General features: G+C 37.7%; 1 protein-coding gene across 1 annotated transcript; it reads right to left on the reverse strand.

Moving 5' to 3' along the window:
• Positions 1–2,797: 2,797 nt before the first annotated feature.
• On the reverse strand, positions 2,798–18,230 carry LOC127495518 (olfactory receptor 10A6-like). Its single transcript, XM_051862433.1, has 3 exons — positions 18,014–18,230; positions 17,436–17,803; positions 2,798–2,827 (listed from the first exon to the last, which is right to left on the reverse strand). Exons 1-3 carry the CDS (start codon positions 18,228–18,230, stop codon positions 2,798–2,800), a joined length of 615 nt encoding a protein of 204 aa, XP_051718393.1.
• Between the last annotated feature and the right edge of the window lie 606 nt (positions 18,231–18,836).

The raw sequence follows: 18,836 nt of genomic DNA on the forward strand, positions 1-18,836 counted from the left end.
TAGAAAACAGCAGGGATAACATGATTTGGTTTTTGCTCATTTATTTATTAAATGCTAAGTGCAACGCTTAAATTCATGTTAGAAGTAATTGCTCATATCAGTTAAATTAATAATTATTTTACAAAAAGAATTCTTACTGAACATTAATCAAACTTAAAGTACATAAGCTCATATTAGCTATATTTATAATTCACAATGTATAAATGTTAAATAAATAATAAAAAAAATTGATTGATTGATTGATTCCAGAGAACCCATTTCATCACACAATCAAATTAAGCAAAATTAAGGGACTACCTATCTAAGCACAGATACAGGATGTAACGAATTATCTCAAATGGGAAATATTAATAATTATTCATAACTCATTATGATTATTAATTATGATCAATTATGAATATGTAAATCAGTTAATCAGATTAACTGGATGTAGCTACATTAATATTACAATCAATTAACCTGTTCGTCCAGTGAACACTCAGTGTTGATTGTTTATTAATTCTAAGAAATGTTCATTTCCAGGTTATGGAAAAACAACATTCGTATTGTACAGTACTACTCAGAGCATGTAGTCAGGATCTAAATCACTTAAGAGGCAATTTATTAGCAGACGGTGTCAGAACCAAACATGTATTGTGCACAATCTTTATTAACTAACTCACAAACACATAACTAAACTAACAGATACATAACATACACGAAGGTCACACACATACATTGGTAAGAATGAGCAATGATAGAGTTGAACTGTTGATAGAGCTATAGGAAAAAGTCATAGACAATCTGGAAAAGAATCATCAGTTTCCCCAGTAATAAAACACCTTTGCTGACAAAGGTAAGTTTTACAAATCAATACTAAATCGCTGTTTAGTGTTCAAATGTACGATACTTGCAAGATGCCTTTAGGTTGAGGAGCATCGGATCTGCCGACTGGGTTGTAATCTTGATGGTTCGGTCCGAAGTTGTTGCCAGTATCTTCTGCGTTAGATGAAGTACTATGAAAACTTATAGATGAGCACATGGCCGGGTTGTAGGCCGAGGCCTGCAGGCCTAGGCCTACAGGCCTGCAGCAAGAAGGGGGTCTCTTCAGTCGTCCAAGAAGCAAGGAAAGAGAGGGAGCTTTTAACCTCTGGTCACTGACTTTTAACCTCTGGTCAAAGTCACACCTCTTAGTTGTTGACCAGACCAATGAAGATGTTGTATTTCCGGGCGATAACATGCCTCCTGTCAGGGCTTTTATGATCGAGCAAGATTTACTGGCTGAGTTTTGAAGAAGAACTATTAAAGATTCTTGTAATACTGATGTGCTGCACAGGTATGGACATACCGCATACACAAGCATTTAAATCTTCTCGATACGAACCCATAGACACTAAACATGGCATAATTGAAGTTACCTTAAATGTATCATAAAACATGCGAATACAATGAGTGCAATACAACAACAGCAATAATGGATACCATTTCCTAGGGATGTGCATGTTCATTTATAGAACGGTCTGTCTATAAATTAATGCAGGAAAGTCTGTGTTCTGTGGGGAAAATGCAGGAAAGATGCACGTTTCTGTGTCTCTTCTCTGCTCTTCCATGTGGCAACCACATTCTTTAGTGCAATAAAACTTGTAACTGAGAACTTCTCGGGGGATGGGGGACAGGCCCCAGAGTGCTTTAAACAATTATTGGTTACCTATAACAAATAATTGTGTCTGATTTGTCTCAGTCGTTACAAGGATGTTGTAAATATTTCATTTTTGAGTTTGTGGTGCTTAGCTTCAGTTAGCCAACAGATGGTGCCATTGTGCTAAAATTACATGCTGCTGAAAATAAGAAGCATATTTTTTCTTCTTCTTTTTTTTTTTTTTTTATGATAATCAACTACTTTCTGTGCATAAAACAGTAGTCAACATTTGAAGTGGATCAAAACCTTTCATCAAAAAGTTATCCTAAAACCAAAATGCAATACCCGTTCTTGTCTTAGGACAACTTTGATTAACTTTTCTGGAATTCGGGTTCTGGGTTTCTTCAGATATCATTTCCGGAGGTTTAGAGGTTTCATTTATTTCAAAATATATCAATAATTTGTTACAGGGCAGTTGTGGCCTAATGGTTAGAGAGTCAGACTTGTAACCTGAAGGTTGTGGGTTTTTGGGTTCCAGCAGGAAATGTAGGTGTGGGGAGTGAATGAACACCTAACCCCCTATTGCTCCCTGGGCGCCACAGCAAAAAATGCAGAGCACCGTACTTGGCTTTCAAAAAATAAATAAATAAATAAATAAATAAATAAAAAATAACTATAATATGCTAGTTTTGATATCATATCAAACTCATTATCACTTATGTGAATTTATCATTGTGTCCAAAGATAAGGCACTGCAGGTCAAAGATCACTCATGTTAATAGGACCAAGTATTGGTATTTTTAATCCACCACCAAATGATGTAACTCAACAAAGATAAACTTGTTATTAACAGGTCATTAAGTTGTTTTCACTTCTAATATCGTCCCTTGGCCTTTCCAGGAAAGGATACTGTTAACCATGTTTCCCAGTGGTCCAAAATAAATGGACCTTCAGGTTATGAAACACTTTAATTAAGTCCCTTGGTCAAAAGGCCAAGACGAGTCCCAATGAGGTTTGTGATTGTGGTGACACTGAGATGAGAACAGTGGTGGAAAATATGAAGACTGAAAATCGTTCTTGTGACTTACTACAATATCTTTCTCCAAACTGTGTCAGGGATTCTCAATAAAAAAAGATAGGACTGATAGTGTGTGCAGTATTCCTACATGCTGTAAACAGTCAGATGTCAGAGGCAATGTGTTTCTCATACTGAAACACATCACAAGAACGTAAAGACAGAGGTGTAAAGAGTACCTGAAAACCATACTTAAGCAAAAGCAGAGATACCTTATAGTGAAAATGACTCCATTACAAGTTACAAGTCACCAATTCCAATATGATTTGAGTAAAAATCTTAGAGTATCTGATTTTAACAGTACTTAAGTATTTTACTCGTACTGAATGTAGGCTCAAAGATGCATTAGTCCTCAAAATGCCGGTCATGAGAGATGCCAGTGAAAAACTACAAACAGTTGATTTGTGAGGAGAGCAAGCACATGTTTATTTTCTAAAATCAAAATAAAATTTAAAACCTAAATACTGCAATAAATATTGTTTTACACAGCTCTCAACTGCTGTTTTCACAGCAAGCTTTTTTGATTATTGCTGGTCAGGTCTGTGATTTGGGTCGGTTTTCTCTGTCTGTGCTGATTGTAGGCGACCAGTGTGAACCTACAATCACACCGCGGCTGTTCCTGTTCTTCAGCACCAGTACAAAGAGTATTTTTCCTTTCTAAAAGAGCTTAACGGATGGACACTGCGTCTTTTTCAAGATGTCATTCTGTCCGTGCGTTACTGGATGCAGTCGTTCCCTGGCCCCTGCTGACGGTCACAGTCACATGTCTGGGTGTTCAGCATGCTGAAGCAGCTTTTGTGGATGGTTCATGTTATCACTGTGGGAACATGACCATCTCAGTGTTGAGATCCAGACTCTTGTTCCTTGGTTCTCAGGGAGTGGGGGTCCCCTCCCCTATGCCCCGGGCTGCTGTTTTTTCTGGTTCACGGCGCCTTGGCGTGTAGGAAGGATGATCTGAGGATTACGTTTAGGGCTTCACCGCCGAGATCTTCTCCTTGGGCCCCTAACCCCTCCACTACACTGCAGCCAGTGGTGCTACCGGAGGATCGTGGTGGTCCCTCTGTTGAGCAACCAGCCATTTCCTTCGGTGAGCCGGCAAGCTCTCACGACAGCCTCCGCTTCCAGGAGAATGGAGACTCCATCCTCAGGTGGTCCAGCTGATTTGGCAGCGTTTCAGGGCCGCACAGGTAGACCTGTTTGCCTCTCCGGACACAGCCCATTGCCAGTTGTTTTACTCCCTGACCAAGGGCACTCTCGGCACGGACACACTGGCACACAGCTGGGCCCCGGGAACTTCGCAAGTATGCGTTTCCCCCAGTGAGCCTGCTCGCACAGCTGCTGTGCAAAGTCACGGAGGACGAGGAGCAGGTCTTGTTAGTGGCGCCCTATTGGCCCTCTCGGACCTGGTTTCCAGAACTGATGCTCCTCGCAACAGCACCTCCTTGGCCCATTGCTCTGAGGAAGGACCTTCTGACTCAGAGACGGGGCACCCTATGACACCCGCGTCCGAACCTTTGTAAACTTCATGTCTGGTCCCTTGACGGGACGCGGAGGTTCTAGGTGATCTACCCCAGTCGGTTGTAGAAACCATCACTTCTGCTAAGGTTCCTTCTACGAGGAACCTCTATGCTCTGAAGTGGACACTGTTTGTCGAATGGTGTTCCTCTCACCGAGAGGACCCCTGAACATGTTCGATCAGGTCAGTGCTTTCCTTCCTGCAAGAAGGGTTGGAGCAAAGGCTGTCTCCCTCCACCCTTAAGCTGTATGTTGCCGCCATTGCTGCACATCACGACACAGTTGATGGTAAGTCCCTAGGGAAGCATGACTTGAACGTCAGGTTCCTGAGGGGGGCGAGGAGACTGAATCCGCCTCGCCCTCCCTCTATACCCTCTTGGGACTTGTCCCTGGTGCTTTCAGCTCTCCGGTGACCTCCCTTTGAGCATTTGCAGTCAGCTGAGTTAAAAGCTCTGTCCCTTAAGACAGTACTCCTGGTTGCATTGGCCTCCATCAAGAGGGTAGGGGGACCTGCGTGCATTTTCGGTTGACGAATCGTGCCTGGAATTCGGGCCCGGTGACTTTCACGTCATCTTGAGACCTTAGCCCGGATATGTGCCCAAGGTTCCTACCACTCCCTTCAGAGATCAGGTAGTGAACCTGCAAGTGCTGCCCTTGGAGGAGGTAGACCCAGACCTGGCTTTACTCTGTCCCATCTGCGTTTTGCGCCTATACGTGAACAGAAGGCGAAGCTTTAGGACCTCAGACCAGCTCTTCGTCTGTTATGGAGGCCAGCAGAAGGGAAAGGCTGTCTCCAAGCAGAGGATGGCCCACTGGATAGTGGATGCCATCGCCTTGGCTTATCAGTCCCAAGGTGTCCCTTGCCCGCTCAGGTTGAGAGCTCACTCGACTAGAGGAGTTGCTTCTTCCTGGGCGCTGGCGCACGGTGCCTCACTGACGGATATATATAGAGCTGCTGGCTGGGCGACACCCAACACTTTCACTAGATTCTATAGCCTTCATGTAGAACCAGTATCTTCCCGGGTACTCGCCCCCAGTGGCCAGTAGCGCGAAGGACCCGTTCTGGTGTTGCAAGACCCATCGGCTTGCAACACCACTCCTGCCCCCTGGCCAGATACGTGCGTCCATTGCTCCAGCGAGTTCCCCGTCTGGCGAACCCTGATGAGTTCCTCTGCCACCCCCTGCGGCTCGGATATTGCGGAGTGTCTGATGCTAGGCCAAGTACTCGCCAACTCGCCTGTGCTTGGCTGGGTGCCATATGTTGTGACCCTTACAGTGGTCCCATATGTGTATTTCTCCACGGTAACCTCCCTACGGTGAGCCAATGTCTTTCCCTTGGCAGAGTCCGCTCTGCCATCCCTGCCACTCGTGTCTCCCCCAGTTGGCTGGAGCCGTCCCAGGGACTCCATATGTGAACTGTCCTTGGCCAGTCCATATGCATATTCCCACATAATTCCCCCCTTCAGGTGGGTTGTGGTCTCCGCAGCGTCTATTACGGGCTCGCTTTCCCAGTGTTATCCAAGTCTTACTGAAAGGGTCATGCGGAACAGCAGTAGACTCAGTGTAAGCTCGCTCCCTTCTCCGCCCTGAGGTGCGCCGGGTGGCTGAAGCTTACGCTGGGTGCTGGAAGGGGTCAGTAACTGTGGCGTTTTATTAGGGATCCCAATTCGTCGGTTCACTTCTGACGTACGCCGAACGTGAACGTCACGGTTCCTGTACCTCCACTGAGTACAGGTTACATGCTCGTCTCCTCAGTGAAAAACAGAGTGCGAGCGCACCCGCTTCCGCATTATACCGCTCACGGGGGGGCGGTGTACGTGACACAAAGCTCGCACACCAATGTCCATTGGCTTGTTTAGTTTACACTTGAAGGTGATAGGGCTCTCTTGCGATATCTCAATTCATTGGTTCACTTCTGACGTATGTCTCCGTTCCCTCCTTCAGGGAATGAGGGTTACGTACGTAACCGAGACGTTAAGCTCAAGTGCTTAAAAAGGGCATAAGTAAACCAACATCCTTCAGAAAGGTATCTTCAATATAATGGATGAATAAAATAATGTAAAGTTAAACAGTCAAAGCCTACTTGCACCGGACATGCTGATTTCAACCTCATCATGAGTTCTCATATATGAAATACCTGCTATTCACAGCAAATTGCTAATGCACTCACATTCATGTAAAGTAGCCTTGTTGACAAGTTTTGGTGATTTAAGGCAAAATGCACAAGTTACCTTCATTTACTCTGTACATTGTGATATTGCTTATTTTGCAGAAAGAAAAAAAAAAAAAAAAAATAGGTGCCATGCAAAATGTAATGAGTAAATTGGAGTAAAGAGTACATCTACTTATTCAAAAATAGTCAATATATTGCTTATATCTTTAATACTCACTAAAAGTACATAGTAGCCAAAAAGATACTAAAGTACAGTAAATAACTTCATTTACTCAAATACTTTACACCACTGCAAAGACAAGTGTGGTGATGTTTTTCTCACTTTCATGTCTGGTTTGATGAATCCATACAACCAAATGGATACATACAATTAAAGTACAATCAAAACATGCTTTAAAGGAATAGTTCACCCAAAAATAAAAATTATCCCATAATTTACTCACCCTCAAGCCATCCTAGGTGTATATGACTTCTTTCAGCCAAACACAATATGAGTTATATTAAATAATATCCTGAAGAAGAGCGATGTCCTACATCCTACGTCGGGTCAGAGGTCGCCTTTCTGCCGGAACTCGACTTTCTCGTGAATACGCATACAGCCGTAGCTGGAAGCCAGTGATTATAGTTTGTAAAGTTTTAAATATGGATATTGTTCTTACAAAAACACGTTGCTTCTCTTCAGAAGGCATTTATTAACCCACTGGAGTCATATACTTTTATGATAGATGGATATGCTTTTTGGAGCTTCAAAAACTTGGACACTAATCAATTCCATTACAAAGCTAGGAAGAGCCAAGATATTATTTAATATATCTCTGGTTGTGTTTGGCTGAAAGAAGAAAGTCATATACACCTAGGATGGCTTGATGGTGAGTAAATTGTGGGATAATATTAATTTTTGGGTGAACTATTCCTTTAATTTATTCTATACTGTCAGATGACCAAACTATGATCCCTTTTTTTCTGGTTTACTGCTTTTCAGCTTAGTTTTACAAATTGGTTCAAGATGAACCACATTATGATCTGAATTTGCAAATGATCTCTACCTCGGCCTGTTGACCTGTCAGCTCTGCCTTGGATCCTTCCTCCCTCTGCTCCACCAGAGACCATCGTCCTCACGACTCCACCTTGGTCAGAAGTCACCCTGCCTGCACCATGGTCTTACGGGCCTTCAGCTACGCTTCGTCCTTCCACACCTTCGGCTCCACCAAGCTCCACCAAGCTCCACCTTGGTCCTCAGTCAGACCTACTCAGTCTCAGTCCTCTGGCACTCTTGGCTCCACCTCAGACGCTTGTCACAGCGATTCTGCCTTGGTCTCCAAAGCCAGCGGTGTTGTTTTTTCCTATCAGCTCTCCATCTGCACCCTGGTATCTCTGCCAACGGCTCCATCATTGTCAGTTGTACCACTGGTATCATCAGCCAAGACTCCACCATGGCTCCTCCCTTTACCGACTCTACCATGGGCTGTCAACCTGGCTGCTCGCTATGTCACCACCTGGCAACTCCTGTTCTTTGCACCTCCTCGGCTCCTTCCACCATCATCGCTGCCTTGGTTTCTCCTTCCACCAAGGCCTCTAGTCCCCAGCCCTTTGTTTACAGTGTGTGGGCATACCTTCCCGGAGGGGGGTGTAATGCCACAATTATGCTCAGTTTTGGTTCCCTTTTCTCTCAGTCTGCTTAGTTACTTGTTTCCTGTGTTCCTTTGTTCTAGTTTCCCACCAATCTTTAGTTGCCATGGACACTCATGCTATCAATACACCTGTTCATCATTTAGTTCGTTATCATTGAATACTTAAGTTCATCCTTGCATTCAGTTTACTGTCAGTTTGAGGTCCCTCCTCAGTGGGATAATCTAAGCAGGCGCTGTCAGCAGCTCCACTAACTCTGGGAACCAAGGATGGTTGGGTCATTTTGGTGTTACCAATCAGGATGCAATGCAAGATTTTCACCAGAGGAAATGAATACTTGTGTGCCCTCAGCCAGCGGTAAATCACCTCCTTGGTGATTTATGTACACCACCGCTGTGTTTTCAGTGTGAATGAGAACATGGTGGGCATGAACGTCCATGAGGAAGCACTTGAACGCTAGATGCCGTTCACAGTTCCAGAAAGTATATATGCCCTGCTTTTTCTGCACCTGTCCAGGTGCTGAAAGCTGGTTTGCCATGACAAAGGGCTCTCCAGCCTGTGCCTGATGCATCTATTGTGACTGTTTTCCATTTGCCCAGAGGTCTTTGACCCTGCTTCTGTAGACCCACAGTTTATTGTCGGGTATTGTTTGTGTCTTTCACGCTGTGTCGTTTGCTTATAGCCTTTGAATTTACCTGTGTTTATTTTATTTAATAAATACTACAGTTATTTGAGCCTTTTGGAATCTTCATTGTCTTCATCGGACTACAACATTACACTCATTTTACTACCCCAATGGAACTGGAATTTATGACTTGCCGCTTATGTGTTCATGTGTTCACTCAGGTGAACTTAAATCATACAATATAAATAAGATATTTCAGGTAAATTTTTTAATAATTAGAATTTCTAAGGATGGTAACTGTGAAACACGTTTTGAAGAAATATATATATATATATTATATATATATATATATATATATATATATACACAGTCAAAACAAAAATTATTCAGACATTTTTGATTTATTTTTACTAGTGGGTGCAGGACACTATAGTTCATTTATGAAAGTGAGGATAGCAAAATAAAGTAAACTGTGACATATTATACCCAAAAATTCTTCAGACAGTGGACTACCAGTAAAATTTATAAAAATTTGGAACCAAAAATTATTCAGACACTTTGACCTGACCATGTTTTGCTGTGTTATCTGATATAATTAAGATTAATTTTTTTCTGACACAGTTTAACTCTGAGATCTTGTCATGTTATATTACAATTTTAAACTATAGTGAATAAACTATTAATGAATGAAATGTTTAAGGTGTCTTAATAATTTTTGGTATATATATATATATATATAGTTGTAAGAAAAAGTATGTGAACCACTTGCAGAATCTGTGAAAATGTGCAAAATTTTAACAAAAGAAGAGAGATCATACAAAATGCATGTTATTTTTGGTACTGTCCTGAGTAAGATATTTTACATAAAAGATGTTTACATATAATCCATAAGACAAAAAAATAGCTGTATTTATTAAAATGACCCAGTTCAAAAGTTTGTGAACCATTGATTCTTAATACCGTGTGTCATTACCTGGATGATGTACGACTGTTTTTTTTTTTTGTTTTTTTTTGTGTGATGGTTGTTCATGAGTCTCTTGTTTGTTCTGAACAGTTAAACTGAGCTCTGTTCTTCAGAAAAAATCTCCAGGTCCCAAAAATTCTTCAGTTTTCCACCATCTTTTGCATATTTGAACCCTTTACAACTGTGACTGAATGATTTTGAGATCCATCTTTTCACATGGAGGACAACTGAGGGACTCAAACACAACTATTAAGAAAGGTTCAAACATTCACTGATGCTTCAGAAGGAAACACAATGCATTAAGAGTCGGGGGGTGTCATATAGAAATCCCTGTCATATAGAAATAAAAACAAAACATTTAATTCAGTTGGATAACCTTTGAGTGTAAGAGACAAGATGACTGACAAGACCATGGTGGAGGATTCGTTGCTCAACAGAGCTTAAGCGTCTGATAAATGTTTTGTATTGTAGAAAGAGCTCAGCACCACTGCTCTCTATTCACAGAGTACATGCGAAAGCAAAAGTAAAATGCGAGCGCGCATTCAAATGTGATTTCAATACCCTGAATTTTGAAAGAGGCTTCCTGATGCATGCAAATATCTCCCAATATGAAAGGCTAACACTTTACAATAAGGTTCATTAGTTAAACATTAGTTAATGTATTAACTAACATGAACTAACCATGAGCAATACATTTGTTACTGTATTTACTAATCTTTGTTAATGTTATTTAATGAAAATACAGTTGTTCATAGTTTGTTCATGTTAGTTTACAGTGCATTAACTAATGTTAACAAGATTTTAATAATGTATTAGTAAATGTTAAAATTAACATTAACAAAGATTAATAAATGCTGTGTTAGTGCAGTTCATTATTAGTTCATGTTAACTAATGTAGTTAACTAATGCTAACTAATGAACCTTATTGTAAAGTGTTACCTATGAAAGTTATCTTAGGCTGGGCTGTGTAGTTGTAACCATCTCTTAACTCTGTATCATGCTTGAAGAAAAAAATTGTCTCTGTTTGCACTTGAATATTTAGAGTACTTTGAGTATGGTTGCAATTATTGTTTGCACTTAATAAGACTAAAATAATTTTTATGTCTACTGTTTTTATTTCTATGATCAATCTTGAAAAAGATGAAAAATCTTCTCATCTCGTTCTCGTGAAATCAGTCTCGTGTCTCATCTCGTGAGCTAACTGTCTTGTCACACCCCTAGTAAAACCGCATTCAAAAAGCACTACATAAATAAAAGTGAGGTAACACTTTCTATGAATCCTGTATTTCTAATGCATTATAAGGGTATTCTTAATGCGTTATAATACATGCATAATGCCTTATAAACAACATTATAATATGTTGTATCATCTTATAACATACCTGCAAACTAGTTGCTTTTCGGCGAAATTTGCCATTTTGAATCAAAATATGTCATTTATGTGAATCGTGAACTTTTGTAGCACGTTTTTGTATTTGGTTGTGTTGTGAACTTTTGCAGCACATGTGTTGTCAAATTGATGAAGACGTTTTCTTTATTTGCTGGCATTTTTTTCTACTTGCATGTGTTTTCTTCAGTTGCAGCGCATTGAGCTCTCTCGGCCACCGTAGATAGGCCCCAAATAAATCAATATTGAATTGAAGGTAATCAAATCAAATCACAAGCTTCTGAATCAAAATCGAATCCAATTGTGAAATTTGTGTCAATGCCCAGCCCTAGTGTCAATAAATGACTTTTTTTTTTTTTTTTTACTTGAAGCCAATGTTGTTGTTGTTGTTGTTGTTGTTTTTATTATTGTCAGAGTGCACCAGAATGCTTTGTTTACATGTTAAAATCCCAAAAATGTACAAACATAATGCCTTATAAACAACCTTATAATGTGTTGTATCATCACATGAATAATCATAACAACAGTAATAATACTTACCTATTTGTGGTTATAACTATTAAGAGTATGATGATTTATAACACACAATAAACATAATTTTATCCACTAAAGTTATAATGGATCATATATCCCATAGTTTCATATCTTTTACTTTCCCAAGTCTCATATCTTGACATTGTTTACCTAAGATCTGCACAGTATCATACTACATCTTATGAGTGGTCTTTTACTGCTTAAAGTGACAAAAACAAAGTCTTCTGTTAAACATCTTTTAAAGCTCGTGGTCATAATATTTGTAAGTGGTCTTTGTCTGCTTTAAGTAAAGTGACGAAAGTTAAGTCTTCTTTTAAACAACCATAAGATATCATGAAGTGGTTATAAGACATTTCCCTTAAGGTAAAATCAAAGTTGTGTGGAAAAGTACAAAAGAAACAATACATTCCCAATTCAAATCATGTTTTATTCACAAAAAAACAAACAAACAAAACAAAACAAAAAAATATTACAAGGTTTTACCAAATCTAATACCTATAGTAATATAGGGGAAAAAGCATGTAGATTTAATAGCTTAATATTTATATGTATAAAAAGAAACTAGAAATCAGAAGGTCATTCCCATTTTAACAAACATTTTCAATTGACATTTAGAAGTATTAAAGTGTGTATGCAGCTAACTGTTATGTTCAGCTTATTGGTTAGTTTTGTTCTTGTTCCGAAAATGATAAGCTAAGATACATTTAAATATACGATATAAACAGTTATATACAGTTTGAGGTGCACAGAAGCGCACAAAAATATATTAATTTACAGTGTGGTTAACCACTTTCATGTTAGTTGTATTTTCTAATGTCATGTATAAGGCGGCCAAGAATTGCACTTTCAGTGGTTCACTGTTTGTTCATATTTGAGTGTTTCATGTGAGGCTAATGTTAATTTCAGCGTGACCTAGTTTAAAGGTTCACCTAGTTCACCCTAAAAATGAAAACTCTGTCATCATTTACTCACCCTCAGGTTGTTCCAAACTTGTATGAGTTTCTTTCTTCTGTTAAACACAAACGAATATATTTTAAAGAATGTTGATAATCAAACAGCCATAGTAGGGAAACAACATTTTTTATAATTATTATTTTGTGTTCAACAGAAGAAAGAATCTCATACAGGTTTGGATCAACTTGAGGGTTAGTAAATTATGACAGAATTTATATTCTTTAAGCTCACTGGAAACTCTTTTACATTTAAAACAATACAATATTGTTTAAGTTGATTTTACATATGGAACACATTTTATTTTTGCAATAAAAATGTTCAAAGCAAATGAAAAATGTTCAAAGCAGATGTCTTATAACCACTTCATAATATCTTATGGCTGTTTAAAAGAAGACTTAACTTTTGTTACTTTACTTAAAGCAGACAAAGACCACTTATAAATATTATGACCACATTATAAAGCATTTTAGATGTTTAAAAGAATACTCTTTTATTCCATGAGATGATACAGCACATAAGATAAGGTTGTTTATAAGGCATTATGCATGTATTATAATGCATTACCCTTATGATACATTATACATGCAGGCTTCATCTGGCATTATAATACACTGTACTCTTAAAAGTTATAACCACAAATAGGTATGTATTATATTGTATTGTACCTGCTGTTGTAATTATTTATAAGATGATGCAACATATTATAAGGTTGTTTATAAGGCATTGTGCATGTATTATAACACTTATATAACACTTTCACTAGTACATTAGATACTGTTGCACCAATGAGATTAAAAAAGGTTAGAGAGAAAAATACTGTACCATGGTACAACAGTATTACTCACGCTATCAAAAGAGAAACTCGTAATCTAGAACGCAAATGGAGACAAACTCGTTTAGAGGTCTTCAGTATCGCGTGGAAAGACAGCTCGTCCCGTTATAGAAAGACTCTAAAAGCAGCCAGGGCCGAGCATCTCCGCAAACTCATAGAAAATAACCAAAACAATCCAAGGTTCTTGTTTAGTACAGTGGCTAGATTAACAAATAAACAGACATCACCAGAACAAAACATTTCATTACAGTTTAGTAGCGATGACTTTATGAATTTCTTTACTGAAAAAATCGAAAGCATCAGAAATACAATTGTAAATGTACAACCTTTGACAGAGTTTTATGATTCAGCCTCAATTATCACCCCTCAAGAACAGTTTCAGTGCTTTACAACTATAGGACAGGAAGAGCTAAATAAACTTATCACAGCGTCTAAACCAACAACATGTTTATTAGATCCAATACCCACTAAACTACTGAAAGAATTGTTACCTGTAGCAGAAGAGTCTCTTCTCAATATTATTAACTCGTCTTTATCTCTAGGTCATGTGCCAAGACCGTTCAAGTTAGCAGTTATTAAGCCTCTCATTAAGAAACCACAATTAGATCCAAATGTATTGGCAAATTACAGACCCATTTCAAATCTTCCATTTATATCTAAAATCCTAGAAAAAGTGGTGTCGGTCCAATTGTGTTACTTCTTGCAAAAAAATGCTATCTATGAAAAATTTCAGTCAGGATTCAGGCCTCATCATAGCACAGAAACTGCGCTCGTTAAAATTACAAATTACTTACTTCTAGCTTCTGACCAAGGCTGTATCTCAATACTAGTGTTACTTGATTTCAGTGCTGCGTTCGACACTATAGATCATAAAATACTCCTAGATCGACTACAGAATTACACTGGTATTCAGGGACAGGCATTACGGTGGTTTAGGTCGTATCTATCAGACCGTCACAATTTTGTTTATTTAAACGGGGAAAAATCTAAGATAACGATAGTAAATTATGGAGTGCCGCAAGGATCTGTGTTAGGCCTTCTGCTATTTTCAATATACATGCTGCCACTTGGTAATATTATAAGAAGACATGGAATTAGTTTCCACTGCTATGCTGATGATACTCAGTTATATATTTCAACACAACCAGATGAAAACTCTAAATTATCCAATCTGACAGAGTGTGTTAAAGAAGTAAAACATTGGATGACTAGTAATTTTCTTCTATTAAATTCAGATAAGACGTAGTATTACTTATTCGGCCAAAAACCTGTACACAGAATCTCTCAGACTACAATCTGCATTTAGAAGGATGTACTGTTACTCCATCCTCGACAGTTAAAGACCTGGGTGTTATATTAGACAGCAACTTGTCCTTTGAAAATCATATTTCATATGTTACAAAAACAGCCTTCTTCCACCTCAGAAACATTGCTAAGATACGGAATATGTTATCTGTTTCTGATGCAGAAAAGTTAGTTCATGCTTTCATGACGTCTAGACTAGATTACTGTAATGCTTTACTAGCTGGTTGCCCTGCTTCCTCAATAAACAAGCTACAATTAGTACAAAATGCAGCTGCTAGAGTTCTTACCAGGTCAAGAAAATATGATCATATAACACCAATTTTATCATCTCTACACTGGTTACCTAATAAGTTCCGTATCGATTATAAAGTACTGCTAATGACCTATAAGGCTCTAAATGGTTTAGCTCCTGTGTACTTAACTGATCTTCTATCGCCCTACAATCCTTCACGCTCTTTAAGATCACAAAACTCTGGACTTCTGGTTGTACCTAGGATAGCTAAGTCCTCTAAAGGAGGGAGAGCGTTTTCACATTTGGCTCCTAAACTCTGGAATACCCTTCCTGATAATGTTCGGGGCTCAGACTCGCTCACCCAGTTTAAATCTAGATTAAAGACACATCTCTTTAGCCAAGCATTCACATAATGCATCTCATATCAGATCAATTGCACATGACTATCTTTGCTTAATGTTATGAACAGCAGCTATGCTAATTATTCTCCATTTGCTTTTCTGTTTTATCTTGGGACGCCCGTCCCGAGGTGACTAGAGAGTACATCAGTTTCAGTTTGGATCCAGCCTCTTAAGAAGACCTCAGATGACCAACACTTTTGAAGAGACAGCGGCAACTCCTGCGAGGACTTCAGAAGATGCAACATCTGGATCAACACGCACATTCGCAAATTTCTATATATCCTAATTATTGTTAATATGGAATTCATTTTTCCAGGAGCTCTTTGCTTCTACCTTCAATTAAATTGCTAACAGTGATTGTATATTAATTGCCTAAATTATTACATTATTAGCTAACTGCATTCTCCAAATTGTAATGTTGACATGCATTCTCTGTAAAGCTGCTTTGAAACAATATGTATTGTGAAAAGCGCTATACAAATAAATGTAAATTGAATTGAATTGAATAATACCCTTATAATGCATTATAAATACAGGTTTCATAGAAAGTGTAACCGAAAGGGACTTGGCTTCCCTAGTGAAAAAAAAAAAACCTATATCAGTGTGTAGGTGTACTGTGTATTTAAGTGTATTTAGAAAATATTTATTTCATACTATCGCATTGCATCATGCATCGCTTAAGACTTACTGATATAATTAGAAGTACTTTATTTGGAGTACTTCTATATTGCACAATGCACATTTCATAATATTAAGTCTTTAATATCACAATTAGTAAAGATAGTATGGTCTCTGTAAAATCATATTTAGTGTACCTAAAGTATATTTGAAATAGTTCCACTTAAGCACAATCAGATATTAAGTATAGCTTTAGTTGAACTTTAGCACTATTTCCAGATAACTAAAGTGCATTAAGTACAAAATTTTTTTTTTTTCCAATTTAGCGGACTTTAAGTATATACCAATTTAGTATACTAAAGGTACAATTGTAGGGTATTTATATTAAGTACATAAACATGTAAGTGTATTTGTAGTATACTTGGCAAAAAATAAATGTATTTCAAATACATTTTAGTATATTTATTTTTCACTGGGTTTAAGTTGACATATCATGCACGGACATAATTATACTGGATCTAATCAATCCTATTGGCAATTGCTATTGGTCTCCATGGATCCGTGGGTGCCTAGAATCAAACTTATGCTATACCTATCTGTTAGTTACTGTGCATTATGTAACAAGACAGAAAGAATGTATTATTATTTTATTTTTTATTGTACTCAGAATAATTATTAATAGTTAATGATGAAACAGAGCAGACTGTTGTTTATTCTATAGCAACAACACAATATATGTACCTTTGTTCGGTAGTGTCAAAACATGCTTAAATTATATCTCTTGCCTTAAAACAGGAATTTTACCTCAAGTGTTGACTAAAACTAAATGTTGCATTGTTCCAGTTTTACACATATGTTTTAATTAAAAAAAAAATACATACATTTGATTAACTTAATATTTCAGCATTCCATAATTGATAAAACATTGTGGCATAAACCTAAACACACGGACATATGAAGTATCAACATGTATCACTAAAGGCTTGTTTGCTGCACTAATTATGAATTATATTTGTAAACAGTTCAGTATGTGAAATACAGGTAGTTTGACACCAGTTTGATACACAGTGATTGCATTATTCACATGAGTGGAATTATCTATATACTGCTAACAATACATGGAATATTCTTCTGCCTCAAATACTTGTTCAATTTTAATTTAATAAACACCTACTTATTTTACATTAATATTATTATTATTTTCAAACATATTATTTTTGCACTTTTACACAAAACATTGAATATCATAAGTGATCGAAATTATAGTGTGCTACTGTATAATGTATTATATGAGTTTATTATAGTGTTGTAACTTGCTCTTACACTCAGTCATAAAAACAACATATTGCCAAGTGTTTTACAATTGGTTTACAAATAAAAACTTGACCTGCTATTGACAGGGTTTTCAACTTTGACAGTTTGCAACAGCTTTCCTTTGATATAACTTATTACAAAGTTTTCTTATTATAGCTTCCTTTATTGCCTGTGTTCTCATCCCATAAAGGACTGGATTAATTATTGGAGACAAAATAAGGAAATACAAAGAAAGTATTACACGAAGCGTGTAGGGTACATGTCTCATATCAAATCGGCTTTGGAGAAGTTCAAAGGAACTCCCAATTATGAAGTTTAATAATGCCATTAGATGTGGGACACAAGTGCTAAAGAGTTTGTCTCGTCCTTTCTTTGACAGTTTTAAACAGATGAAGATGATCCTTAAATATGAGTAGAAAATTATAAAAAATGGGAGTACAATTGAAAAAAATATCATTGTTGTGCCAATTATGTTAATATATGTAATATCAGAGCATGACAGCTTCACTACTGAATAATTATCACAGTAGACCTTTTCAATGATGATACCACAGATGTCAATGTTTGCTGTTAGTGAGAAAATGATGCTAAATCGGAAAAAGGGGAAAATCCAAGTGAATGCAACACCTATAATTACTAGCGTAGGAGTGACTTTCTTTTCATACGTTAAAGGATAACATATAGAAATATATCGATCATAAGCCATAACTGTTAGGTTTGTTATGTCACATCCACCATATGTATAGATAAAAAAGATCTGTGCAATACAAGAAATCCATGTTATTTGATAATCCTCTGTCAAGAATCTAGTTATGACAAAAGGTGCAACTGCTGTGCCACCATATAAATTTATACATGCCATATTACATATGAAGAAATACATTGGCTTATGTAGTTTTCTTTCAATGTAAGTGACATAGATGATCAGTACATTAGCAGTGATAATGATTGTGTACAGTAAAAATAGCATGACAATAAAAACATATTTCAGTTCATGTACTCTATTGTATGCATTCAGTATGAAGGAGATATTAAGCTTTGTGCTCTGTGACATGACCCTGCAATATCAAGAATGGGAAGGAAAACAGTGCATAATTGTTATTCACACATTATATTCCACACTATAATACATCTATATAACAATATAAAAAGTGATAGTGATAAAAAAAAATCATGTAGACCTACATCTCCAGTGTCTTCATGCAGCTTCTGACAGAGGAGAGCTCACCTTGCCTGTTTGAAGATGAATGTAGATGATGTGAGATGGCGCTGCACTTAAAATCTGTCCCCCAAAGACATGGTTAATGCAAAATTAATCGTGCCAGTCACATCGGTGATCGGACAAGGAACTGAAAACAAACAGGAACTTATATACACAAAGGAAGATTAACTAAAGACGTGCAGCTGTGATGGTGGTTAGTGTCCATGGTGACTGATGGGTGGCGGGAACTTAGAACAAGGGAGCACATGTGACAAGAGAAAACCAAAACAAACAGAACATAAGGGTGACTGTGACACAAGGCTAACTCAACTTTGTTTTCCGTCAGAGCAGATCTATCGATCCATCCCAGTGGATCTAAATGGATAATTGTAAAAATATTTAGATTTGTCAAGTAGCTGTGCATTTAAACATTACCCTTACAGACAAATTTTCCTGGAC

Source organism: Ctenopharyngodon idella, chromosome 15 (genome assembly GCF_019924925.1).
Source record: "Ctenopharyngodon idella isolate HZGC_01 chromosome 15, HZGC01, whole genome shotgun sequence".
In the NCBI taxonomy this organism is placed as follows: domain Eukaryota; kingdom Metazoa; phylum Chordata; class Actinopteri; order Cypriniformes; family Xenocyprididae; genus Ctenopharyngodon; species Ctenopharyngodon idella.